Source organism: Hippocampus guttulatus, chromosome 20 (genome assembly GCF_054856545.1).
Source record: "Hippocampus guttulatus isolate MCC_2025c chromosome 20, RoL_Hgut_1.0, whole genome shotgun sequence".
Lineage (NCBI taxonomy): Eukaryota > Metazoa > Chordata > Actinopteri > Syngnathiformes > Syngnathidae > Hippocampus > Hippocampus guttulatus.
The window spans coordinates 10,240,712-10,267,500 of record NC_141280.1 but is presented as its reverse complement, the minus strand read 5'-3'; the positions used below and the strand labels follow the sequence as shown (position 1 = coordinate 10,267,500).

The 26,789-nt window shown below is 44.9% G+C and overlaps 3 protein-coding genes across 4 annotated transcripts in view; 2 read left to right on the top strand and 1 right to left on the bottom strand.

The window, feature by feature from the left end:
- Positions 1-17,694, top strand: part of galnt14 (UDP-N-acetyl-alpha-D-galactosamine:polypeptide N-acetylgalactosaminyltransferase 14 (GalNAc-T14)) — a 58,051-nt gene extending 40,357 nt beyond the window's left edge. Inside the window, exons 6-15 of the mRNA XM_086100311.1 lie at positions 5,029-5,150; positions 7,273-7,360; positions 7,693-7,777; positions 8,673-8,776; positions 8,903-9,029; positions 9,445-9,537; positions 9,796-9,879; positions 12,017-12,161; positions 14,103-14,255; positions 15,951-17,694. Of these exons, the coding sequence (XP_085956437.1) occupies positions 5,029-5,150; positions 7,273-7,360; positions 7,693-7,777; positions 8,673-8,776; positions 8,903-9,029; positions 9,445-9,537; positions 9,796-9,879; positions 12,017-12,161; positions 14,103-14,255; positions 15,951-16,109 (1,160 nt within the window). The 3' untranslated portion in view covers positions 16,110-17,694. The remainder of the gene's footprint in view (positions 1-5,028; positions 5,151-7,272; positions 7,361-7,692; positions 7,778-8,672; positions 8,777-8,902; positions 9,030-9,444; positions 9,538-9,795; positions 9,880-12,016; positions 12,162-14,102; positions 14,256-15,950) is intronic.
- Positions 17,695-18,445: 751 nt separating this feature from the next.
- Positions 18,446-21,238, bottom strand: LOC147188009 (phospholipase A and acyltransferase 1-like). The gene is made up of 4 exons (XM_086100312.1): positions 21,073-21,238; positions 20,547-20,667; positions 19,775-20,073; positions 18,446-18,822 (listed from the first exon to the last, which is right to left on the bottom strand). Exons 1-4 carry the CDS (start codon positions 21,220-21,222, stop codon positions 18,727-18,729), a joined length of 666 nt encoding a protein of 221 aa, XP_085956438.1. The 5' UTR covers positions 21,223-21,238; the 3' UTR covers positions 18,446-18,726.
- Positions 21,239-21,929: 691 nt separating this feature from the next.
- Positions 21,930-26,789, top strand: angel2 (angel homolog 2 (Drosophila)). Of its 2 annotated transcripts, none has more exons than XM_086101143.1 (9): positions 21,930-22,056; positions 22,944-23,368; positions 23,496-23,728; positions 23,805-23,874; positions 24,130-24,554; positions 24,904-25,048; positions 25,134-25,221; positions 25,700-25,833; positions 25,929-26,789. In XM_086101143.1, the coding sequence occupies exons 1-9, from the start codon at positions 22,046-22,048 to the stop codon at positions 26,087-26,089; spliced, it is 1,692 nt and encodes a 563-aa protein (XP_085957269.1). In that variant the 5' UTR covers positions 21,930-22,045; the 3' UTR covers positions 26,090-26,789. The 2 variants fall into 2 exon arrangements, with proteins under 2 accessions (XP_085957269.1, XP_085957270.1); XM_086101144.1 differs by lacking the exon at positions 21,930-22,056 and adding an exon at positions 22,549-22,694.

Sequence of the window (26,789 nt, the reverse complement as noted above, 5' to 3'; positions counted from 1 at the left end):
GTGTAGGTGTTGGAGGACTTGGGTGATGTGGTCTCTGGCGTGGGAGTGGGTGAGGAGACGGGCAGGAGAATTTTGCATGCAATGAAGTTTGTGGAGGGTTTTGGTGGGTAAGTTGTAGAAGATGCTGTTGCAGTTGTCGGGTCTTGAGGTGGTAAGGGCGAATGCGGGCGATATTTTTGTGGTGAAAGAAAGCAGTTTTGGTGATGTGGGTTGGATCAAAGATGACGCTACCATAAAATTGTGGAGGATGTGACAAGATTTGAAGATCCCAGAAATGCAGACTCAGATCAATTATGATAACAAAAAATAAATGTATTTAGGGAAAAGTGAGAGACCAACAAAGTACAAACAGAAATCGCTGGCGACACACAGCCAGATAAATCCAATGAGAACAAAAAGCGCTTCCAAGGAAAAATTGATCACCGAAAATCCACCAAACGAAATGACAAACACACGAACGTCAAACTTGTCAAAAATAGCTTGATAAAGAAATTACGTACAAAATCAAAATCTATCAAGGCTAAAGCGACCATGAGCGAGAGCACGAGGTCTAGAAAACGGCACTTGGGCATGAACAGCGATCAAGGTCAATTATCCGACAAAGAGAAGCAGAAGTCGGAGTCGTTAAATACAAAGAAGCTTGATTGCATGACAAGACGCGGGTACACGGTGACGCCCAACACTCCGGTTGATGTTGAAACAAAAACAAAAACAAAGCAGAGCAGAACATGACAGGTTTGGTGTTTGGAGACCGCGTGTTGAAACTGGCAAGTTTCATGCTGAGAATTCTGGTGCGTTGTGAAGATTTGGCTATTGTGGTGGGAAAGTGAGTGGTAATGAGACCAAAATGACGGGAGGGTGTTGACTGAGTGGTAGGAGTAAATAAACATGTACTGGAAGCCATAATGGGGATAACAGGGTGGGATGTTGAGGTGATTGCCTTTGTTAGCAGAATTAACACTGTGATTGGAGGTGTCTGTGATGGTGTGAATGGGGTAGCTGAAGGTTGTAGTGACATGTGGGGCCAGTAGGGGGCGGAGTTGTTCACAGGAAATGGAGTTAAGAGGTGGCAGAGTAGAAGAAGAGAAGAGAGGGGTGGGGGTGGCGGGGAGGAGTGTGTGTGGAGTAAATAGTAAGTCACATGGATATGAGTGGACAGCGTGCTATATGTTAGCCACGAGGGTGCGGCTACCTCATTTGTTGGGGTGGATGCTGTCCTGTTTTAAAACAGGAGAGGCGGTCCCAATAGAAGTCAAACCTCTTTTTTTTTTGTTATTAAACTTTTAATTGAAATTTTTAAACAGTTCGAAAAAAGGAAAACACGGTCACATGTTTAAATACATAGAACATCATCAGTTCCGGGCATCAAAATAGAACATACATCACATAAACATCCCGGTGAAACGGGTTACAACTCCTGCACTTCCACACAAACCTTGGTTTTTGAACGTCTCTGTTATCGACCAAATCGAATTTCGACCAGAAAATTTGAGAATTTTACACCTCAGATTACGACCAAAAACCAGTTTTCGACCAAACTGAGCAAACCCGAATACGCCACTCGACTCCTCTTGGCTTCCTTACACGAGGAAGTGTCGTGTCACGTTCATTGTAAGCAGATGTGTTTGTTGTGATTTACCGTATTGGCCCGAATATAAGACGGTGTTTTTGCATTGAAATAAGACTGAAAAAGTGGGTGTTGTCTTATATTCGGGGTCTAGACATTATACCCATTCACGACGCTAGATGGCGCCAGATATCATTGAAGCGAATGCTGAACTTGACTCCCCAGGCCAAAGTGAACCCCTGTCATGAAGAATAAAAATAAAAATAGCGGTAAGAAAGAAAAGAGAAGAAAATAATAGAAGAGACAACAGAAAATGGAGAAACGTAGCGACAATCTGGAGAAAAGTGGGTCGAAGATCGGCCAGGTTAACCGGCAGCTGAGGAGAAGTTATGATGTCATTTACATTTCAAAAACCAGATGCCATTCATTTACGAATGTGATTGCACTTTAGCTTACATATTTAAATGTTCAGATATTAAGATTTGCATGAGGCAAAATAACATGCTTTTTCTCTCAAATATATTGTTAGAATCATTTGTTTCAGATGTACTGTAATTATTTTCTGTATAAAAATTAATTTGGTGTTCAAAAAGTATTTTTTCAAACTTGAGTCTTGAAAAAAGACTCAAGTTTGAGTCTTCTTATAATCAGGGCCGTCTTATATTCGGGCCAATACGGTAATTTAAATTTAAATCTGATTGTTATTTTGTTATTTCTGCACAGTTGTATTAGCCCCTAATCATGGGCTAATGAAATAGTTTCGGATTTCGAACAAATCGCTTTTCGAACAGCCTTCTGGAACGGATTATGGTCGAAAACCGAGATATGACTATATTGAGAAAAACACCATTGTGGGACCGACAGGTGGACTGGAGCCAGGTGTGGAGACTGAGGATTCTGCTAAAACAAGCTGAGCCCCGGCCAAGCGGTAGAAAGGGACCATTGACTTACCGCAACTGTCCCAAAAATAGAAAAGGTGTTTAGAATCGGCTTTGGTGAGCTCGGACTGCTGGACGGCAGTGTCATTTGTTCCTGCGTGAACAATGACTCCCTGGATGGAGGCAGGCAATTTAGCAGTTAGCGTCATGCTAATGCTAACACATATAGTAACAGGGAATGCATATGTAACCCTTTCGACGATGGATATTTGAACACAAATATATACCGTATTTTCCGGACTTTAAGTCACAGTTTTTTTCATAGTTTGGCCGGGGGTGCGACTTATACTCTGGAGCGACTTATGTGTGAAATTATTAACATATGATTATCTCATTTCACATGTTATTTTCACATTAAACCACAAGAGGGCGCTCTCGGCCTTTGTTGACAAATCGACGATGAGTCTGACGTAAGCGACGTGGAAGAGGAAGCGGCGCATCGCCTACCTCCAGAGTTAGGGGGAGTTGTTTAAAAGTGACACCGAGGATGAAGATTTCATTGGATTTACTGATTTGGAGTGATAGTTTGGTAAACTTCTTCTTTATGCTAGAGTTATTTGAATAACTCTTAATATGTTACGTCGTTACTGACACTACCAGGCATGTCAGTCATGTAACGTTAGTCTACCGTACACTTATTCAGCCTGTTGTTCTCTATTTTATTTTTATTTTAAATTGCCTTTCAAGATGACATGTATGTTTTTGGTGTTGGATTCTATCAAATATATTTCCCCCTAAAATGCGACTTATACTCCAGTGCGACTTATACAGTAGATGTTTTTTCCTTCTTAATTATGCATTATTTGGCTGATGCGATTTATAATCCGGAGCGACGTATAAACTGAAATATACGGTATATATTCACATGACACAGTGCATTTCTTGGTCTTAGTTTTGCCTTTTTTTGTTGCTGTTTATTTGTTGCTGTGAAAAAGGGAGTGTGCCACCTGTGTGTTGGGCAGACAGTTTGGGCGCGTGTCCAACGTGTCTGAATCCGACTAAATGCGGCGGCTGCGCTGCGTCGTCACACTCCCCGGATCGTTTTTTCACGCTCTTAAAAATAGAATGAGACCGAACGCCATATGCCAAATGAACGTGACAGCGACACAATGCGCGGATTTAAGCGACACGAGCTTTTCACCATTTGCACCCGTCGCACTGCATGCTGGCAAACAAGCGTGACAGGAACAGCTAAAAAAAAAAATAAGTAAATAAATAAATGTGATGTTTTTATTGCTGCTGGATTTGTCATCACTGCAGTCGTGACTTGACTTATATTTTTTATTTATTGCGTTGCCTTACGAGTCCAAATTTGATACACAAGCACTGTATGGTGGTGTTTTCAACACACTTTGCTATATGCTAACAACCATCGTAACAATTGTATTGTTAGATTGAGTTGTTGCTAAGGGGACAGCTTTGGGTGAGGGAACCGGAAGTGACGTGTGTTCTCCCCGATGTTACGAGACTGATTTCCGTACATGTGCTTCCAGTGTTAGGCCAATTAAAGTCAAGAAAGAAAATGATTTAACCATCCACTCTGTTTAGTGAGAACAGAACAGAGCGAAACAACCATTAGCATCTAAGTTCCGGTGCCTTTCGTGGACTGAAAAGTGACATTCATCCTTTTCCTTCCCCGTTCAACTTCTTTGACGACAGGAAGGCGAAAGCATCCCACACCGTGTCGCTGCCCACCTTCATTGCATCATGCACGCGCGCGCACACGCGGCCAATTTTCTCCATTTGGCTCGTTAACGCTTTATGACTTCGGGTCGTCTTTCTTGATTGTCTTGAACGCCCATAAATACACGCGAGCCAATACTGCTTGCCGCGCGCACACATGCAGTTGTTTCAACAAAAAAAAAGAAAATCCCTCATTCTTCATTGTTTCTGTGTGCGTGCGTGCGTGTGTGTGTGTGCCTGGGCGTGTGTGCGTGCGTGCACCCAACCAGAAAATAAAGCCTTATTGAGGATGAAATGGGATTTTAAATTGGCTGAGCCTCAACCCGACGGCAGCGCGTGAAACTTCTGACAATGTCACCGACACACACACACACGCACACGCACACACACACACAGTTTCATGTCAGTGAATATTGATCAGAGCATTTAGTTGAAACAGAATAGAACACGGGCTTGCCTAACAAGCTCATTTGCACATGCAGGCAGGCAGGATGCTGACTCACTTCCTGTCTGCTGTGGCGCGGCCGTCTTGTTAGAAGGTTACGTCCCCGTGCGACAGCAACACCAATTGCCGGCTCGGAAACGAAGATGCGTACAGAAGAGATGAGGGATCTTTATTTTTTTATGTTGCGCTCGTCACATAGTCCATGTTCAAAAAACACACACAAACCTAAAACTCTAACTCAAGCTAGACTGAAGCCAATCTTTTTTTTTTTTTTTTTAAGTGGACAAAAAAAATGAAGAAAAGGCATTCTGAAAAAGGAATTGAACAGAATGAAAATAAAGAAACGTCAAACGGAACAAAGCACGATGGTTAACGCTGCTGTGTGTGCGCGTCAGGTCTGATCCGGTCTCGGGTCTTCGGCGCCGATGCGGCCAGCGCAAAGGTCTTGGCCTTCCTGGACAGCCACTGCGAGGTCAACAAGGACTGGCTGCCGCCCCTCCTTCACAGGATCCAGCAGGTCTGCGCCTCGCCGCAAAGCAGGCGCCTCCTCGCCTTTCTTCATTCGATGGCTTTTCCCGCGCGCCGGCTTGTCAGGCTACTTCCTTTACTCGGGATCCTCACTTCCCTCCTTCCTCTTCCTTTGTTTCATGTTTCTTTTTCATCTTTTCAGGCTTCCTTCTCATCAGGCTTCTTTGCCTTCAGTCTTCATTTCTGTTGCTTGCTCACCTGACGTGTCTTCCTTCTCTGCGCCTGTCCTCCAAACCCCAGCGAGATGTTTTTTTACCCTGACATCAATGACCTTTCCGCTCTGAGACATGCGTCTCTCTCACCTCCTTTTTTAACTCATTCAGTACCAGCCAATTCCGTACCAAGTCTGAAAAGACGTTTAAAAACGTCTTTGGGAGTGAATGAGTTAAAATAAGATAAGATAAGAAAACCTTTATTTGTCTCACAGTGTAGAAATTCTACAGCAGCGGAATTTGGAGGGAAGAAAGTAGAAAAAAAAACATGAAGTATTTGCATGCACAACATCTGAACATGCGTCATCCATATTCTGTCTCAGTGGGTGTGCGTGAGATGGAAGAGTCACGCATCATGCGGCGTTGGCGGTCTGCACTTTGTGTCGAGATGGAAATGCGGGTGTTGTTGATGGAGGGAGAGGCGGCTTCTTAAATGTTGTCAAGTCCGGCCGGCGGGTAGGGAAAGTTGCAACCCGAGAGACCCTTCCCGGAGCAAACAAGGCCTTGCTCTGGCCCCAAAGTGGGCAAAGTCCTTCTTTGTTAAATGAGAACAATATTTCTGGTCTCGTAACTTCATCCTTGTGTCGCTAAATAAATTTACTGTCAAAAACGTAAGCTCTAATGTTCACAAGTGACCCTAGTCTTGGTCTCAGATATCTAGAATTTGACATAGGCCCAGTATGAACCCTTCCATGCCCCCTGTAAACTGCTAACATAATAATCTGTCCATTGTCGTAACCGCTGTCCCTGAAAGTCTTAAATTGCGACTTTATGATCATCAGAATCACCAAAGATGACCTAAATGAGGTTTAACCTGAAAAATATTGAAGCTGGTGGCCTGGTGGTCTAGTGGTTAGCGCGTCGACCTCACTGTGCAGCTCCGGCCTCCCTGTGTGGAGTTTGCATGTTCTCCCCGGGCCTGCGTGGGTTTTCTCCGGGTGCTCCGGTTTCCTCCCCCATTCCAAAAACATGCATGGCAGGCTGATTGAACACTCAAAATTGTCCCGAGGTGTGATTGTGAGCACCAATGTTTGTTCGTCTCGGTGTGCCCTGCGATTGGCTGGCAACTGGTTCAGGGTGTCCCCCGCCTACTGCCCGAAGACGGCTGGGATAGGCTCCAGCAAACCCCCCCGACCCTTGTGAGGATCAGGAAAAATGGATGGATGGATGAATGTTGAAGCTCAGTCACAGATTTCAGACCTGACCGCAATGGAATCTCAAAAACCTAAAACCTGATTTAACATCACAGTTGCAGATCCAATCCCTGGTCCAGTCCTGCAACGGTTTGTCGTAAAAGCCGCTAGTATTCAAGAGGCTCCTTGCTGGAGGTAACGGTGAGCTTGTCGATTGAACAAAACTCGTCTCAGCCGTTTTTTCAATCGAACACGGAGGCGTCCAACTGGTTTTCAAGAGGCCAACTGTGTATAGCGGACACAACCGACGTCCTCTGCATGCGCAGGCCACAGCTAATGGCCCGCGACCATCCCACCTGCCGGCTAATATTATTGGCGGTCGTTTGAGCACGCTAATGGTGGCACGCGCCGCCATTAAAGCCGCCAGCTGCAGCCGGCTTTTCATCCCCGTCATGAGGCGACGGGACGCCACAGCCACTTTGGAGCCGGTCCACATCGTCTTTTAACGGCCACTCGGGATCTCATTTAAAGGTTAACGGGGGCGCTAGTGAGCCAGAAAGTTACAAAGGTTTCGCCGGGCCGATCTTTTATTGGATGTCACCGGGGAAAGTCGGGATGCCTTGAGCTCCGTCTGATATTAACAAGCTATAGCTGCGCTTACAAGCCCCAATTTACCATCCAAGCATGTCATGTGTTGCATGCCTGTCCACGTTTTGCGTTTTTTTTGTTTGCTTGTTTTTTTTTTTCACGTTTGTTCTTCTTTCAGGACCCGACCAGGGTGGTGAGCCCCGTCATTGACATCATCAACATGGACACCTTTGCCTACGTGGCCGCGTCGACTGATCTACGAGGAGGTACGCCAACACCACACACAACCACTTTGCCTTGTCTTCACCTGAAATTCATCCGACTCACAGCAAAAACCTCCGAAGATACTTGACTTTGCCTCGGCTCGATCTCCAAAATGTAAATCCTGATTTGGACCTGATCTCAAAGATTGACCGCCCGACCTGGGTTTAAAATCATGGACCTAAATCCTGACTCAGGCTTCCCCCTTTCAGCTGACAGCGGTCACGACAGTGGACAGTTTATCATGTGATCAGGTTACAGGGTGCATGAAAGGGTTAATATCACAAAGGCAAGGCATATCCTTTATCTTCATGTTTTTGTTTTTTTTGCTCATCAGGTTTTGACTGGAGTCTTCATTTCAAGTGGGAGGGCCTATCACCTGAGGAGAGGGATCGCCGCACCGACCCCACCCTGCCAATCAAGTACCACGCACACACACACGTGCACGCACACACACACACACACACACACACACACACACACACACACACACACAACTCAACTCAACTCAACTGTATTTATAGAGCACTTTCAAACAGCCATCGCTGCATACAAAGTGCTGTACATGGAGCAATTAACATATACAACAAACAGTAAAGCAAATCGGTAACAAAGACGGTAGAAAGCACCGAACAGCAAAACCAAGAACAAATCTAAGTCATGCTGAGTCAAATGCCAAAGAATACAAGTGAGTTTTGAGGCGGGTTTTAAAGATGGGTAGTGAGGAGGCTTGCCGAATGTTCAGTGGGAGGTCATTACAGAGAGAGGGACCAGCAACAATAAAGGGAAAGAAATTGCGAAATTTACGATCAGCATTCACTTTCACTTACATCAATTCTTGGATAATGTCTTTTATTTTGTTTCCTCCATTTTTCATTTTGATCACTTTTACCCTCTCTTCCAGCGTCAGAGCTCTTCTTGTCTTAGCTGCTTGACATCCAAAAGTCCGTTTTGTAGCCATTTTAGCTATGCAACGTTCTTGCTGCGTCTGAAACTAACAATAACAAATACTTCCTGGACTACTGCGCATGTGTAAACCAGTGTGGTGGTTTCTGTTGCCGTTTCCAAACAAAGCAGTAGAGGTCGCTGTTGGATTAGACTTTGTTGTAGTGAATCTCGTCGCGAGGCAAGAGCAGAGAAAAACATTTAGTAAAACGCAACGGGTTTTTTTCGTTGTCTGGGGGGCAGGAAAGTGGGAATGGTGTTAATGCATGAAGATTTTTTCACACTAGGGGGTATTTTCACCCATTTACAGTAGGTTTCGTTGTAGAGGAATTTCACTGTAACAGGACGCTGACGATTGTTGCCACTTGACAGGACGCCCATCATCGCCGGCGGCCTCTTTGTGATCGACAGCTCGTGGTTCAAGCACCTGGGCAAGTACGACACGGCCATGGATATCTGGGGCGGGGAGAACTTTGGTGAGTCATTTCACCGCACGCGCACCAATCAAACAAGTGCGTCAGCTGGTCAGATTCAGGGAGTTGTCGAGCGAACATGCTAACCAGGTGAGATGAAATCTCTGATTTCTGTGTGCGCACGTGCAGAAATCTCCTTCCGGGTGTGGCAGTGTGGCGGAAGCATGGAGATCATTCCGTGTAGCCGCGTGGGTCACGTATTCCGGAAGAAACATCCCTACGTCTTCCCGGAGGGCAGCGCCAACACGTACATCAAGTACGTCCATAATGGCTGTTAGCATAAAGGCTTTTCGTTGATGTGAGTCGGCGAACAGGAAGTTCACAGAAATGCGCAATGGAGCTCCTCCTTATCGGGTTAATAAATATCATAAAAGGTCGCATATGAACGCATCGTGTTGATGGAGGGCCCCCCACAAAAAAACAAAAGGACAGGATGTCGCCATGGCAACAAAGGAGGCCGTGCATCTGCGGTCCGCTAAACTGGAGACAAAAGCAAGTTAGCAGAGGGGCACAGCGCACTTTCTCATCCGGGGACGAGGGGATCATTTGTGATCACGTGCAAGAATTGAAGCGTGACAATGTGTGTGTGTGTGTGTGTGTGTGTGTGTGTGTGTGTGTGTGTGTGTGTGTGTGTGTGTGTGTGTGTGTGTGTGTGTGTGTGTGTGTGTTAGGAACACGCGGCGCACCGCTGAGGTTTGGATGGACGACTTTCGCCTCTTCTATTACTCGGCTCGGCCGGCAGCTCGAGGAAAATCGTACGGAGAGTAAGAACACACACACACGCGCACACGCACACTCACATACAGTTGACGAGCATCCCAAGGCGTTGTTGCCGTCACGCTGCTCCGGTAGGGCCCCCAGCTGCTTCATTTGCGTTTGGATGAGAAAAGGTGTCGGCCGCGTTGAAATGTCAGCGTTTATCAGCCTCCCGCAGATGCGGCGCTGACATTCAGACGCGCCGCCGCCCGCCATCTCGCGACGATGTGAGGTTTTGTGACTGACGGGACTTTTATGGTCAGCAGCATCGGAGGCCGCCTGGAGTTGAGGCGCAAGCTCAAGTGCAAACCTTTCAAGTGGTACCTGGAGCACGTCTACCCGCAACTCAAGTCAGTATCACTCAAGTCTCTCTGCCTGTTTCTTCTTTCTTGCTTTTGGACCATTTTCTTGCCTTCTCACTTCCCGCAGCTGTCGCGATACTTTTGTCCCGGGTTTCTTTCACTTGTTCACTTCCAAACATTTTCATTGCTTCCATTTTGACCAGTTTCTCACAATGTTTTAAGGATACTTCACAGGATATTGTGACAACATAAGCACAGAAATCACGAAAGAAATAGTTGACTTATCTCACCTGGAAAAAAAAAAGTTTGTTTCAACCTCATTCTCTTCTTGAGTAATCAGCAGTGAAACATAGGTCGGTTTAATAATAATAATAATAATAAAGATAACATAAGATATCCTTTATTTTCTGAACTCTGACTGTAAATTTCCCCAGTGTGGGACAAATAATGGATATCTTAAATCGTAAATGTTTTTTTAAGATTGTGGGTAGAAAGAAGAAAAACAAAGTGTTTGCATTCACAAAATAAATCTTACAGTTTCAATGTACACCGTTCAATTTACTGCAATGTAAATATAGAGGTGGCTGTGCTATTTACAATGGTTTTTCACATCATTTTATTTTTTAATTCAGCAGCCTGACAGCAATAATATAATAATAATAATAATAATAATAATACCGTCTTGACCCGAATATAAGACGATGTTTTTTTGCATTGAAATAAGACTGAAATAGTGGGGGTCGTCTTATATTCGGGGTCTAGACATTATACCCATTCAGGACACTAGATGGCGCCAGATATTATTGAAGTGAATGCTGAACTTGACTCCCCAGGCCAAAGTGAACCCCTGTCACGAAGAATAAAAATAAAAATAGCGGTAGCACGAAGAAGAAAAATATTGAAGATCGGCCAGGTTAACCGGCAGCTGAGGAGAAGTTATGATGTAATTTACATTTCAAAAACCAGAAGCCATTCATTTGTGAATGTGATTGGACTTCATTTTACATATTTACATGTTAAAGATATTAAATATTGATCTAATATATCAATATTTATATTGATATATTATATAAATATCAATATTTATCAATATATATATATTAAATATATCAGATATTAAAATTTGAATGAGGCAAAATAACATGCTTTTTCTCTCAAATATATTGTTATAATCATTTGTTTCAGATGTACTGTAATTATTTTCTGTATAAAAATTAATTTGGTGGTTTGGTTTTTCAAACTTGAGTCTTGAAAAAGAGGGGGGCATCTTATAATCAGGGCCGTCTTATATACGGGCCAATACGGTAATAATGATAATAATACATTTTATTGAAAAGCAACGTTCACAACACTCAAGGACACTTTACAATCAAGGACAAAACAAAGAACAATAAAACCACAGATAAAACTATAAATAATAAAAAGGGGGGAAATGGTTAGTTTCTGACCCAAAAGAAGAGAAAATGAGTGATTAGTTTTTTGCGAAAAGAAAAGTGACTGATGGAATTTTTTTTTTTTTTTTTTTTGCTGAAACTGTCAAACAACTTAAACAAGACTGGGAAAGGGCTTTGCATGGCCAAATTATATTTTACAGGCGTAGAAGAGGAAACGCTGATTCACCACATGGCTCGTGTTTTTTGTTTTTTGTAACATGGCGTTCACCATTCAATCCATGAACTGTGTCATCGTTACTCACAATGGCAACACAAGGTTTCTACATCTTTGCTCTTCGGACTGTCACATGGCCAAATTTGTCAGACTGCCCCTACGTTCATATTTCTCTTCCTCCTTACTGGCATTGCCGGCCGCCTAATCTTTCAACGGAAACGTCCACTAATGAGTTAAAAAGGTTGCACAGTGTTAATCCTCCCGAATGGAATGAAGAGCGTGGTTCTCGGGGGAGCGGCCCCTCTCCACCTTTTGAGGGCTTATAAAATGGAGGCCAGATACCAGATTGAATTAACGACTTCCTCCAATTGATCACCCCAAGAAAGTTGCTCAAGTATTTAAAGTCCGCGTGTTTTTTCAAACACTTCATCTTGATGGACCTGATGAGTTTACGCTCCTTTTTCTAGACTTCATTCACATCACGCAGCTAAGTTGAGCCTCGTGATGGAAACCGGGGGAACGAATTGTGTCGCTTGGGCCGTCTTCAGCCCAATCTTGTCGTGTTTGCCCCCATCAGGGTCCCCGACGACTCGGACTGGCAGTACGGCCCGATCCGACAGCGACAAAACTGCTTGGAGTCTCGCCGCGTGGACGGCCAGGAGACGCCCGTCCTCATGTTGGCGCCATGCGTGGAGCGGGACGGCGGCCGCGCACGCAACCAGGTCCACAATGCAAGCACAATGCGGCAACAAAAGCATAACTCCTTGCTTCTGCGCCGGGCACAACTGAATTGATGTTCGACTTTAAAAAAACACATCGCCATCTTTGCCAGCCGGGACTGCGCATAACCACCTTGAAATAGCAAATAATTAAATTAATTACTTTTTAAATAAGAGAATAACACAATGCACTTTCCCTTTCACATTTATTTATCAGAAATTATTTTATTTTCCATAAATTTTATTCTGAAAAAAAAGGACTACCATAAATGCAGTACCGACTTTAAAACTATTCTTTTATTTTAGATTTTCAAACAACACAAATTATATTTTTTTGGTTGTTTTTTTTTTAATACAATACATCTTTATTTATAAAGCACTTCCACAACAGCTGCAGCTGTAACAAAGCACTTTAAAAAACAGTTAACAGAAAATAAAATATAAGACAACACATAACATAAGACATGGACAGTCCTGAAATTGTTCACCTCTTTTTCCTGCATACGCTTTGTCGTTTGAAGCAGTTCTAGATGAAAGCGGTGAGAATCAAAGTGTCCTTTCACAAGTGGATCAGAGGCGTCAAAATGTGCACACATCAGCGACAAGCTAAGTTTGAAAGTAAACAAGAAGCTGTAGCGTCTATTGACGAAAAAAAAACAAACATTTGTTAACTTCTCCTGCCCCATGTGAATCCGCCTCAACTCCAAACGGCGACTCTCAATTCCAAATACACATCCGTGTTCCGCGCCGACGCTCCCCTCTCCTCTTTCTTGGTTCCAAAAACCACCAACGCAGACTTTCCAACAGCGCCAACATCTCCGCTGAACAAAATGGGGCTGTGAAAAAGGCTTCCCAATACAGGCGCAAAAAACACAATCGCTCCCGGGGCTGTCCAGCACCGACAGTCAAATGGCACCAACATTCCTCCCAATCAAAATCTGTGCTGGTACACGCATGCTGCCGAGAAGGCGCAACCACCGAGCACAGATTCTTCTCCTTTGACGAATGTCGTGGCCAAAAAAAAAAAATGCTGAAAACAATCCACATCAGGTCCACACGACGTAACAACAAACACAATGTGACAAAACAAAACACAAAAACATCAACAAAAAAAAATACACATACCAAAAAAAAGCAAGGCTCTTGAGAGCACTTGCCGACGGCTGCCTACTCAGGCGCCTTCTTGGACTTCTTCTTCCAAGAAAATGGAGAAAAAAAAAGGTTTCATATTCCAGATTTTCAAATGGGTCGGTTTGACCCACAGTACAAATCAATTGTCTGTCCTTTTCGATCAGGTATTTCATCAGCTCCAAAATCATTTGGATGCTACTCCGGCTTTTGAAAAAGTAGCAGAGCAACAAACAAAATGAAAATGAACACAATCGCGTCACCTTGCATCGAAAAAAATGACACGAATATAAACAAACAAACTGTCCCTCATTTCAAGCCGAAAGCAATGTTTCACAGCGGCAATTTAAAAGACATCAGGTTGCGATTATTGTATAATTGAGGTCGTTTGCGGTCGCGTCACGGCGTCTCCATTAAGATGACGTGTCACTCTTTCGCCGTGACCAAATTGAATGGCCGTGCGTCAATCACCATGTTAATGAATACATTTACGATCAAAGCGATGAAGCAGCTGACGAAAGGAACAACGCATCATAACCATGTCTGACAACGTGCTCGTTATTTAACGGTGGCTTCATCTGGGTGCGCGTGTTGACGTTCCATTCACTGGCCTTCACGCACACGAGCTCCAGTCACCTCATTACGGTGCAGGTTTTGCTTCTCATTGACTGAAAAACAAAAGAATGAAAAGGATTTTTTTTTTAAAAGGGGAAATGGCTCACGTGTCAGCCATCAAATGAAGGCGCCGGTGCGCGTGCCTAATGGCAACTTGCTTGCAAGCGTCAAAAGAAGACGGCGTGTGGCTGCTTTGTCCAGGAGTGGATCTACACTGCGGGCCAGCAGATCCGACAGCAGCGTGACACCGACGCCGCCGATGACCCCGACGCCCACAAATGCGTGTCGGTCACCGCCACCTTCCCGGCCTCGCAGATTCTGCTGTTGCCCTGTCACGCGGACGACGCCAAGCAGGTACGCACCCGCGCTCATTGGCTGACGCCCACGTCACTCACCAGGCCAGGCCCCGCCTTTAAAGCCACACACGTTCAAAGCTGCAGATACAAAAATGTGGAACTCAGCGACATAAATATCACATGCAGGTCAATTGGGATTGGGCACAACGTTTTTTAATATACCGTATTTTCCGCACTATAAGGTGCACCGAAAAGTCCGCGCGCCTTGTGGATGGTCATTACAGTAATATGTCGACCCTTGATGGCTTCTTCCTGGAGACATGCGTACAATGTTATAACTTGCTGTTGGTTCAGTGAACTGTGTCGCTGCTTTATTAAATACGTTTTTGTTGCAGCCCTGAAAAAAGGAGAGCTGTGGTGTTGTTTTTTTTTAAACGCAAACTTTATGAATGTTTTTCTCAGTGTCAACAAATACAGGTACGTCTGTCCGTCTCCGTGCCTTCTCTTTTTCCGTTCGCCTCGAGAGGCGTTCATGACCGCCTCGGAAAAACCTAAATTAACGATTCCTTCAATGAAACTACGAAAATTGAAAATATTGCATCAAAACAGAAAATCAAGCGAGGTAATCACAAAATAAATTCTACAGCCCCACTACAGAATTTATTTTGTGATTTCCTCATTTGTGAATACAGTACATAACAAAGGAATAAATAATGAACACTTCTGAGACAGTCCAGTCTCCTCCAATTACTGACATCTGATCGTTCTGTTGCAGCAACGTTCAAGGAAATGCCAAAATTAATTCTGTCCGGGGGGAGCTATAGAATTAATTTTTTGATTTTCTGTTTTGATGCATTACTGTATTTTCAATTTTCGTAGTTTTATTGAAGTAATCGTTAATTTAGGGGGGGGGGGGGGGGGGGTTAAGCGGTCATGAATGCCGCTCGAATCAAATGAAGGGCTGTGGCTCCATCTAGTGGATGCATTGTAGATTGTGCCTTATCATCCAGTGCGTGCAAGATATGAAAAAAATAATTAAAAATAGCCCACTCATTGAAGGTGCGCCTAATAATCCAGTGCACCTTTTAGTGCGGAAAATACGCTAATTTTAAAATGAAATAAATATCTCTGTCTCGTTTTCCCTCTCACTCTGTCACTTTCTCACTCACTGTCACTCCTTCTGGCTCTCACTCTCACTCACTCTTTCATTTCCTTCTTCTCACTCTCTATATCGCTCTCGATCTCACTCTCATTGTCTGATGTTGTCTTGCTCTCTTCGTCGCTCTCTCACGCAGGCTGACACTTGCTCTCTCTCTCTTCACTTTCTCTCTTGCTTTCCATCTTGCTCTTGCCACTCTTACCGTTTTTTCCGCTTCTCTCACCCTTCCACACGCTCTCACTTTCTTTCTCTCATGCTCTCTCTCTCACACACATACACACACATGCACGCACACACTTGTCATTCCCTGACCAGTGGGCACCTTGACAACGTCCCCGAAGTCCCTGCAGCGGCAAGGAACCTGACAAGTCATAAATCACCTGGGGGTGGGAGGGGTGATGGTTGTGTGAGAGTGAGGAGCGTGGGGGGTGGGGGGGGAGCAAGCAAGCAGGAGGAGGGAGTCACTCCTGTCAAGCAGGAGGCAGTAAAAGTCTGTTGTGTGTGTGTGTGTGCGTGTGCGTGTGCGTGTGCGTGTGCGTGTGCGTGTGCGTGTGTGTGTGTGTGTGTGTGTGTGTGTGTGTGTCCCTCCCTCAGCGCTGGCAGAAGTCGGGCACGCACCTTGAGCACGTGGCATCTCGTTTCTGCTTGGACTCGGCCATGGCGCTGGACGGGCTGGACTCGTCTCGCATGCTGGTCATTGGCCCATGTGAGCCGGGCGCCTCCACGCAGCGCTGGGACGTCCCTTTCTCCTGACCCGCCAACCGGAAGCTCGCCCCAGCAAGCCTGTGGCTCGCCTAACTGCAAATTCCATATTTGCTCAAGGTCAACATTACCGCATACTCTGATCTCGTACCACCAACCTTCGGGTTCGGAGGTGACCTCTCCGACCCCCTGCGCTTTGTGGACAAGAGACACCAAGTGCACCTTAGAATTCTACTCGTCTATTTATTTCATTGGTTGGCACAACATTAGATACATTTCATGCAACTCTAAACGGTGGACGACCGGTTAGCACGTCCGCCTCACAGTGCAAAGGTCCTGGGTTCAAATCCTGGCTCCTGCCTTCCTGTGTGGAGTTTGCATGTTTTTCTCCGGTTACTCCAGTTTCCTCCAACATTCCAAAAACATGCATGCTAGGTTGACTGAACGCTCTAAATTGTCCCAAGGTGTGATTACCAGTGTGAATGTTTGTTTGTCTCTGTGTGCCCTGTGATTGGTTGGCAACCAGTTCAAGGTGTACCTTGCCTACTACCCGAAGAGGCTGGGAAAGGCTCCAGCATGCCCTTGACCCTCGTGAGGAGAAACGGCTCCGATAATGGATGCACTGATAAGTGTTTGTTTCATGTTGACTCTCTTGTAAGTAAATGAGGCAACTAAAATGTGAGAGGTAATTTGTCCCCGGGGTGCAGTCCAAGGCGGGTGTCGCTGAAGTTGTGTCTGGTGTATTTATGTATTGTGGCACAAAGCACATGTCATCTTGTTGTTGTCTGTTAACGTGCACATCTCAGCATGACACCTAATTTCAAGTATATTCTGTTTGAATTGGAGAGCGGGTGGCGTTTCTGTTGGCTTCTTTTTTGCTGCAGGATGAGAGCACCACCTTGTGGTACAAAAGCTTAATTGCGACTGACCTGCTTGCTGTGTTGTCTGCTCACCCACAACGCACACGCACACGCACACACACACACACAACTACAGAATAGGGCTGGGTGGTGTGGCCATATTTTTTTTCTTCTCGCCACAAAGCCCTAATTCGCGATTTTAATTCATTTTTACCCCATCGCTTATGAGAAATACAAATGATAATTACATTATTCATGACTACTTTTGCTTTATTCTCCCAGAGTTGTTAAATACTGTAAAGCACAAAAAAAAGGAATTATCGCTAGTTTGACAACAGTGACTGCTTTTGTAAACTAGCCCTTTAAAACACGGAAAGCAAGCAAAATCGCTCCTAAAAAATAGTCCTAGTAAATAAAATGGAATTAATCAATGAACTCAATTCCGACACACACACACACACACACAAAACCGAGTCCTCAACGTTTTAAAGTCGAGGTTACCTTTCCAAGATGGCGGCCAGCGTACCCAAACTCATATTGGCAGTGTTGCGCGTCGCGATTGGCGAAGCACGTGCTGCTTGTGTACAACATGCGTCTTGTGGTGGACTGAGAGAGAGAGAAAAGATTGCTCTGCATGTTTGTATCACACACACACTTTCGAATTTGATGAGCTGTCTTGCCACATTTTAGTGTGTAACAGTTGAGCGAATGGAAGTGTGTTCGTCGATCGAGAAGATGGCTTATTTTCATCACAATAAAGTTTTATAACGACCGAGTCATCGTTGACGGAGAATATTTTTTTCCAATATTAGTGCAACGCACACATGCACTTTATTAGGTTCACACACTTTAGCACCGTTTGCCCCTGAAGTATACCACTCCAGTAATGCACATTAAAAAGTGGAATCCAATCACACATAAATTGGGTCACTGCCTCTTGCCCCAAATGGACTGGTCGCTAGTCAATATCAGGGCACAAAAAGAAAAGCAATGGATTGGTTAATTCATCTGTTTGTAGATAATCTTGGGCACCCGTCATCTGTCATTTCCCCCAAAAAGTTCTCAAAGGGCCATCTATTACATGATTTACCCCACAAAGCGTAGTCCAGTAATTAACAACAACAATAATCACACAAGATGCCGGTGACACGCCCCCCACCCAAGAGCCAGTCGGACACGTTTATTCAAGCAGGTTGGACTGCATTACAATCTTGTTCCGACACCTCAAGTCACAACAGTGAACGTTGAGAACATTCAGTGCATATGGAACGTGTACCCACTCCTGTTCAAAAACCACTTTTTTTGCGAAGTAGCAAAGTGAAACCAAGATGAATTATATCGAAACCTTTTTTACCATTTATGTGACCTGAGCCCATACAACTAAATTTAATTTAAAAAAAACAAAAAAAGGAATCTTTTTGGAATAAACAACTGATATAATGTGATACCCAGCAGTGATGGACAGCAATGGCAGCATCATGCATTACAGTCAGGTTTTCAGGCTTCTGCTAAGAAGAAAAAAAAACCTAGAAGAATTGAACTTTATTTGAGGTTCATCAGAGATACTTTACAGGTCGGTGTGGACTCCCAATGTTGTCTGTTATGTTAACCTAAGTACAGTGGCCACTTTATTATGTAAACACTTCAGTGGCAGTCAATGTAAAAAAAAATAAAAAATCTGGCCACCTGAACCTCCGTCAAGGCCAAACAAGCCAAAACATCATGTGTTCCACTCTTGTCCTATAGATGGCGGTAATGATCATTAAAAAGTAGAAGCAAGTGACACATTTTTGTGTACGTGTGTGTGGCTAGGAAGGGTCTTTGTTTGGGTATTTGGCATCAACGATCTCCTTGAAGGCTTTGGTGGCGGACTTGGTCTCGACGTTTTTGGGTTTGGTGGGAATCTGTGGATGGGGAAGTGAAGGGAAGACATATCAGTGTTTTTTTTTTCTGTGTCGACCAAAATATGGCTCAGTCTTTCCCCTTTGTGAAAAATGGCTGTCAGTGTATTGCTACATTATGCTGTGCTCATTTGAAGAAGACTCACTCGACATGGCTTAAAATGCTGGTGAAGTCAGATGATGACGTGAAAGCAAATCATGTACCCAAAGCTGTCATATTTTGCCTAACCGGAAAAGATTACGCAGCACTATTTGCAACACACAGTTTGCGGAGCAGAACCGTAGCTGTAGGCTAGTAAGCTAAACTCGCCAGGCTTGCACATGGTGTCAACATTTGTATTGCCTATTGTCTGTTTCAGTTGAGTAATTTTAATAATGAAAGGAGCACTGACAGTGCTCTATTGTCTGTATTGTATCATCACTTTTCCGTTTTGATGTCTATGCTAAGTTAGCTTACCAACATGTATCTTTTACTTGCCGTTAAGTCATGGTATGCTTTTGCTAGTTGGTCAACCAAAATCTTGACATCACGATGCACCCGAGATGAGGCCTAGTTACTAGTCTCCATGCCGACAGCAACCATAACAAGCTTAGCTAACACAGCTAGCTAGCTCCTGGTTGCTATGTTTGTAATGCTAATTTTTGATGGACTCCAACAGTCCAGGGCTATCTGAATATTGTATGTCTCTTTTGTGTTGTGATGTTGATGCTATGTTAGCATAGGCTGTTGGAATTGTCATAAAGTAACGAAACCCTATCAATCATTGACAGAAAGGCTAATGCTATGCTGCTAACATGAAGCCTTGTTAGTCGTATCCGTGGCGCAAGCAAGCTAATGGGACTTTTGGAGCAAAGCTATTGTCACTTCTCTGAAATGTGTATGCAATGTTAGCTTAGCTTTTGTATGTCGTCCATCTATTGAGCTGAGCGAAAAGCGGCCCGGCGAGGCGACTACCTGGTTGCAGACGGCTTTCCCGTAGCGCACGAATGTGGCGAAGTGTTCGCAATTAAGCCAGAAGAGATTGTAGGTGAGCTCCTCATCCTCCAGGGCGTCGCGTCGCCGCCTCATCTCCTCGGGGGAGGACGGCTTGAAAGCGTGACGGTTGTTGCTGATCAGGATGTGGACGCCACTGGGGACGGTGACCTCGGACAGCGGCACCCGACGAATGCGAGTGGTGCCCAGCAGCAGGTCGCCACAAAGGGGGAACACGGTTTGGAGAGAGGTGCGGAAGTTGTTCATGAGCTGGCCCTGGTCTGTGCAACACACAAGAAGTTTGAAAACCTTTAGAGGACAAAAACACTTCCCATGTGCATTACTACAATGTTAAATCATTTTGCTATGGACGCTTAAAACCACGCAACCATTAACTCATTCAGTACCAGCCAATTCTAGACCAAGTCTGAAAAGACGTTTAAAAACGTCTTTGGGAGTGAATGCCACCAATGAATATTTTCGTCAAGTTTTTCAACAGGGGTGGAACAGGCTCCGATCCAGCTTGTCTGTGAAATTCAAGCTTCTGCAGACCGTAACGGTACAGATGAGGAGATGCCACGGAATGGCTGTGATCAATTGGCCCAGCAGTATCGTGAGACAGATCCACCCCTGAGACCCTAGTTGGGCGTATGCCTAATTTGATGAAAGCGTTCCACAGATATGCTATTATGATACCTGGCAACTCTTTTGATTTGAAAAAAAAAAAAAAGATGGATTGGACTTCTCTACTCACCCGCCACAGCAAAGTGGATCACATGCTTGTCGTCGTCGTACACGCCCCAGTGCGAGTAGCCGATCGGGTACGAGAACTCAATCAGGTCTCCGAATTGGGCTGATGACGCGATCTCCTCGATCTTAGTAAAAACAGCAACAATCGGAGAAGGTAAAAGATGTATGGGACACACCTCAACCAGTGTTCAAGCAGGTTGCGCTGCATTACTACACTGGTGGGAATAATACAACTATGTGCAAGTCACAATTGTGTCTCACGTCCTTCAGTAAGGCTGTGAATACCTGAAAGTGTACTCTTAGTGTGGGGTTGATTTAAATTGAAAAAAAACAGTAATATGGAACAGTGATCTCTCGTCCCCGTGGTGCCAGGAAAAAATTATTCACTACAAATAATAGATCTTCATTCATCTCTGTTTGATAAAACGTTCAAAAACGACTGGGAAAATCATGACATTAGATGTAACATCCCAAATATCAGAGGTTTCGCTTTAATTTGTGTTCAAAATCTAGATATTTATGATTCTTACCTGCGCCTCGAGGTCCATCCTGGACTCCTCTGACAGCTTGCCTTGAGGTTGACTTGTGCGTGTTTGAAAAGGGCGTGTGTTTGCGTGTGTGTGTGTGTGTGTGTATTTGCAGATTGTAAGTGTGCAATTCAGGTTTGGGCACTGACGCATGCACGCAACTTGAAAGTAATTAAGACATCGAAAGTAGTTCAAGTAGAAAAGCAAGCTCCATTTTTTTCGTGAAGTAAGTGTATCGAATGCTTTTTTTTAAATTATTGTATTTTTTTTTGTATACATTTATCTTTTTTAATTATTTTACACATTGGTAGGAGAATGTTAGCGATGGAGCTACCAGGTAGGAGACAGAGAGGAAGGCCAAAGAGGAGATTCATGGATGCAGTGAGGGAAGACATGCAGGTAGTTGGGAGTCAGAGTAGAGGATGCAGAGAACAGGGAAAGATGGAAATTAATGACAAGCCTGACCTGAAAAGGGACAAGCCGAAAGGAGAAAAAGAAGAATCTTTTTGAATTATTTTATCTTTCATATACATTTCCCTGCGATTGGCTGGCAGCCGGTTCAGGGTGTCCCCGGCCTACTGCCCGAAGGCAGCTGGGATAGGCTCCAGCACCCCCCGCGACTCGTTAGGATAAAGCGGACCAGAAAATGTATGGGTGGATGGATATCCATCCATCAATTTCCTTATAACGTCAGAGTGATTCGTCATAAGTAATTTGCATAAAGGCTGGTAAAATTGTTGAGAAATAACCGTCTTATGTTTAATTGAGGGGCTTGCCATCGCTACAGCCGGCTATTGTCCCCCGACGGGGGGCGTCACGGACCCCCCCCCCCCCCCACCCCCGAGAAAATCGATCCCGCCTTGCATCGTGCTACTTTGCATCATAAAAAGCGGCACGTGAACACGGCGCCGCAGGAAAGCTGACATGTCGTCTTGCAACGGTGACTTGCTCGCTTGCTGGTAACCGGCAGACCGACATGCACAAATAGTAAGTCATAAGTTTAATCATTCAAAACATTTGTTTTATTTTGGCGACGATATCAAAATGTTACCTCGATAGAAATATGCTCATTGAAGCATTACATTGCTAATGTTACTCCTCAAAATCGTGACACTGGAATGGAAAAAAAAAAAAAAGATTCCAGTCGAGATGCTATTCCCGTAGCACCAACACTTTTGTAGTCCATTTATAAGCCACACAAGCACACAAACGAATGAAGAGTCGACTTCTGGTGCTGCATTCAATGTCTTTCGGAAAAATATTAGGTTTTTCTGCCGCCAATGAAATGTGAGTTGTGGAGAAGAAAACAGTTGAATCAATTTACAGTTTATATTAATCAGATGATTTAAATGAAATATTTAAACTAATTTGTAATTTTTATGCAAACATTTGAGCATAAAGCTCTATTATATCTCGATGTTCCGAAGTCATAAACGTATCAGTGGATTCTGACGCCTTATTCTTACGTGACAATGACGTCTAATGTCGACGACCGTCGTTGTACATTTTCCCAACCAGACCTGGCATTACAAATTTATTATCCTCACTATAAATACTCCAAGTAATTTTTATTAAAATAGTGCTTTGGAAACGAATTATGCCTCCGTCACTGACTGAGAAACGATGTGAGTACCTAAAAGACAAATGTAAACTCAATGTGTCGAGTAGCGATCACTCCAGTTTATGTTTAACTTTCCACTTTGTTGTTTAATTGTGAGTTTATTTTTAACAACTTCTCCGGCGAATCAGTCGCATTGTTCTGGATTAATTTTTATTTTTAGATATCTTGTGTGATGTTTCCGTTTGTGGAAAAAAAAAGTGTTTTCCATGCAGTGACAATGAATTCATCTTCATTTTATTCTTCTTGGTGCCAGCCGCATTATGTTTCTTGGCCAGTTGAGCGGCATTGGCAGCGGCCTCCTTCCTCAACATCTGTCCGCCTGCCGGCTGACCCTCGTCTGCCTCACAAGTCCTCGCTGGGTGTCCACCTACCCTGCCCTCATGATGGACCACGAGCCTCCTTCCAAACGCAGTCGGAGCGCGGAGGAGAAGAGGAGCGTCAAAGACACGGATGCAAACAGAGGAGGAGGCCCCGGCTTAAGGGGGGGTTCTCGCCCGAGAGACACGAGCCGGCCTGGAAAAGTTTTGAGCGGAGATTTTAAAAGCAAGCACGTGGCAAGGACTATGAGGGACATGAGCGAGTGCAAAGAGGAGATGCTCGGAACATCCTCCAAGGATGCTGTCGGGGAGCCTCCTCCACCGGGAACTGAATCACCTGACCTTCAAGATCCAATGCGAGGTGAGCGTGTGGAGCACATGTGACATTTCGAACCTTTGTGGAATTTCTAAAAAAAGATGCAATGAACACTTCAAAGGCCTGGAAATATTTTCTTTGCATGTCAAATTTGTGCCTCGGCGGAATAAAGGTTGGGAGTCACTGCTGCCCAGATGGTGGGAAGGGTTGCCAGCCTGCGCCACGGCAATGGCGCCACACAGGGGTGGCAGAGCGTTGGACTTGTCAGTGATGTCATACAACATCCTGTCGCAGGAGCTGCTGCGAGCCAACGGCTACTTGTACACTCACTGCCCGCCCGCCGCCCTGCGCTGGTCGCACCGGCTGCGCAATCTGCTGGCTGAACTGCGCCACTACGATGCTGACGTGAGGCCGCCGCGTTGCGCCGAGGTTAACCTTCGCCCCAATGTGACGTTTGACCTCTGTGCCCTTGTCCCCTCAGGTGCTGTGCCTTCAGGAAGTTCAGGAAGACCACTTTGAAAATCAGATACGGCCGGCGCTACACGCACAAGGTACTTTTCCGTTGGAGAGGAGATTTCATATTTTCAGATTGGTTTTTTATTTATTTATTTTTTGTTCAAATTTTTTTTTTTAGAACTGCGTTAAATTCTTTAACAATTTTTTTTGGGGGCTGGGGGTTGTTTGTATGTTTTTTGGTCCCTCGTGCTTTTCCGTGAGACTCACTTGAAGGAAGAACATGTGACAGGTCGAAAAAGATTTTTGTTGTTGTTGTGACTGAGTGTCCTGATGTTTTACGATGTTTTGAGGTTACGAATGCGTGTACAAGAAGCGCACGGGCAAGAAGCCAGACGGCTGCGTCGTGGCCTTCAAGACCTCGCGCCTGTGCCTGCTCGCATCCAAGCCCGTTGAGTTCTTACGGCCGGGCGACGCCCTCCTGGACCGCGACAACGTGGGATTGGTGGTCCTGCTGCGGCCGGCGGGCGCCGGCGTGGATGACGGCGACGTCGTGTGCGTGGCCAACACGCACCTTCTGTACAACCCGCGGCGGGGCGACGTCAAGCTGGCCCAGCTGGCCATACTATTGGCCGAGATTGGCCGCTTGGCCCGCCTCCCGAATGGCGCCGCCCACCCCGTGCTTCTGTGCGGGGACTTCAACTCCACGCCGTGGAGTCCGCTCGCCACCTTCCTCACCAACGGACGACTTGACTACCGCCACCTTCCCATCAGCACGGTGCCAACAAATTCATAATCAAATAATCATAACAGTCAAAGGAAAATTAAATCGATTTTTGAAAAAGAAATTGAAAATGTTAATTTTTCTTTTTTTTGGGAGGGGGGGAAGTGTATATATTTTTAAAAATGGTGGAAAGTGTATAATTTAGAGTAGAATTTGAATATAATATAAGAGAATGAAAATATAATAAAATAATTTAATGAATAAAATAAAATAATATATATATTTTTAATCCTGAATAGTTGGGGGGGGGGACTGTATTTCAGAAAAGTCACATTTAGGAAAAGTTGCATATCTTCAAAAATGTACCAATTGTGTGTGTGTGCGTGCGCGCGCGTGCTTGCAGGTGTCCGGTCAGGAGTACGGTTCTCGTGGCCAGCGACTGTTGGAGAGTCCCATCTGGTCTCCCGCTTTGGGCATCAACCAGCGATGCCAGTACGAGAGCACCTGCGCCTCCGTCACGCCCTCGCACTCCTGCGGTGCCGCCGCCGGTCGGTTATCCCTGCCCCGCCCGCCCGCTGCAACTCCAACCGCACGCTCACTAAACTCTTACGCCGACTTGTCGTATGCACGCAGTTGAACGAGAAATCTCCGAGCTGACTGTGCAAGAAGTCGCCCAACAAGCATTCGCCCAACCAACAGTCGCCGATAAAGCTTTGAACAGGTTTTGATGCTTTGGTCATTTTTTTGTTCTCGAAATGGAAGGTCTTGTTTGGAATGAGCCTCATCCTAAAAAAAAAAAAATGCAGTTGGTGTTGAGACATTTCTTAAGAATTCAAAGTATTGTAACATAAAATGTACTTTTTGAAAAAACCTGTGTATAAAAAGTAAGTTAAGTATTTTGTCTTGAAAAAAGTTTGATGCGGTATTTTGGTGCATTTTCAAAAAACAAAAACAACCCCCCCTCAAAAAAAAAACAACTCAAAAAAGTTGTATACATTTACCCCCCCCCCCCAATTATATTTTAGATTTTATTTTTTGTAAGTCATATAATTCAGAGAAAAAAAAGTTATATAATTGTATAAATAAAGTTGGCCATCTTCAAAAAGTTATTTTAAAAAAAGTTTCTGAAAAGGTGCATATTTCCTCAAACAAAAATGTTGTACCAATTTGTGCGTGTGTTTGTACACGCACGCTTGCAGTTGGCGTCTGGAGCATGTCGTGCCGCTGCGCTCGTGCTACCCGCCTTGCCTGCCGCCGGACGGGCGAGCTGCCGTCACCACGTGCCACTCACGCTGCGCCATGATGGTGGACTACATCCTGTACACGCCGTGCGGTACGTTCGCCCGCTTGCAAGCGGCCACGCCTACTTTCACCACACGGCACATTGACATGAAATGTTGCACGCGTGCGTCCTTCCCCTGCGCGCAGAGTCGCTTCCCGGCGGGCGCGGCCTCCAGCTGCTGGGCAGGCTGGCATTGGTGGGCCAGCCCGAGTTGGAGGAAGTGAACGGCCTGCCCAACGTTCGGCACTCGTCAGACCACCTCCCGCTACTTGCTCGCTTCCGATGGATGGTCGGCGAGCGCTCGTGATGCCGCCGTGCCAACAAAGGACTATAGTTCAAATGTTGTCATTCTTATTGTATGTTGGAATGCTGGTATTTCTCATTTTTGGGCTTGTTAGAACGCTAGAGGCGGGCCACTGAAGATCAAACCTTGAATGCTGTGTTGCTTGCATGCTAGCTACGTCGCATTCTTCAGACAGAATATTGAAGACTGAATACAACAGGGATGGCAATTTTCCGCGGATACGCGGAAATCCGCCGTTTTATTTCTTAAATTGATCATTTTTCTGAATCGTCTAAATCCGTTGAGAAAATTTAATATCACCATAGGTACCTTATGGGGGGGTCAGGTACCTTATCGTCGAGTTTTCACGAGCTCTCCCGATCAGTCTTTCCATCTTCCGATTGTAAACAGCCCTGCGATTGGACGTGTATGATGTCTTACTTATTGTGATTGGTCGCCCCGTCCAGGCCACGCCCCTTTCCGCTTTTTTCATCGCTAGCCATTGCCATCCCTGATACAAAACCTTTGGATTTTGTCGACAAGCTGCGGTGAGAATGGCAAATGGAAGTCTCAAAGTGACAAAACATTGGACACTTTCGACCAAACAATTGATACGTGAAGATTGTGTGTGTATATAAATAGATATAGTTTTTAAATTATCTTCCAGCACCAAAAGGCAAATCAAATAATTCTCTTAATAAAAGGGCTTCTGTTCTTAACACGA

Excerpts from the sequence above, each read along its gene's own strand:
- LOC147188009 (XM_086100312.1), bottom strand. The coding sequence starts at position 21,222 with ATGCGTCAGTGCCCAAACCTGAATTGCACACTTACAATCTGCAAATAC. Across the intron at positions 20,668-21,072 it reads GGATGGACCTCGAGGCGCAG|ATCGAGGAGATCGCGTCATC; the intron begins GTAAGAATCATA and ends GTTTTTACTAAG. Across the intron at positions 20,074-20,546 it reads GATCCACTTTGCTGTGGCGG|ACCAGGGCCAGCTCATGAAC; the intron begins GTGAGTAGAGAA and ends TGTGTTGCACAG.
- angel2 (XM_086101143.1), top strand. Across the intron at positions 25,049-25,133 it reads CTCCTGCGGTGCCGCCGCCG|TTGAACGAGAAATCTCCGAG; the intron begins GTCGGTTATCCC and ends GTATGCACGCAG. Across the intron at positions 25,834-25,928 it reads CATCCTGTACACGCCGTGCG|AGTCGCTTCCCGGCGGGCGC; the intron begins GTACGTTCGCCC and ends CCCTGCGCGCAG.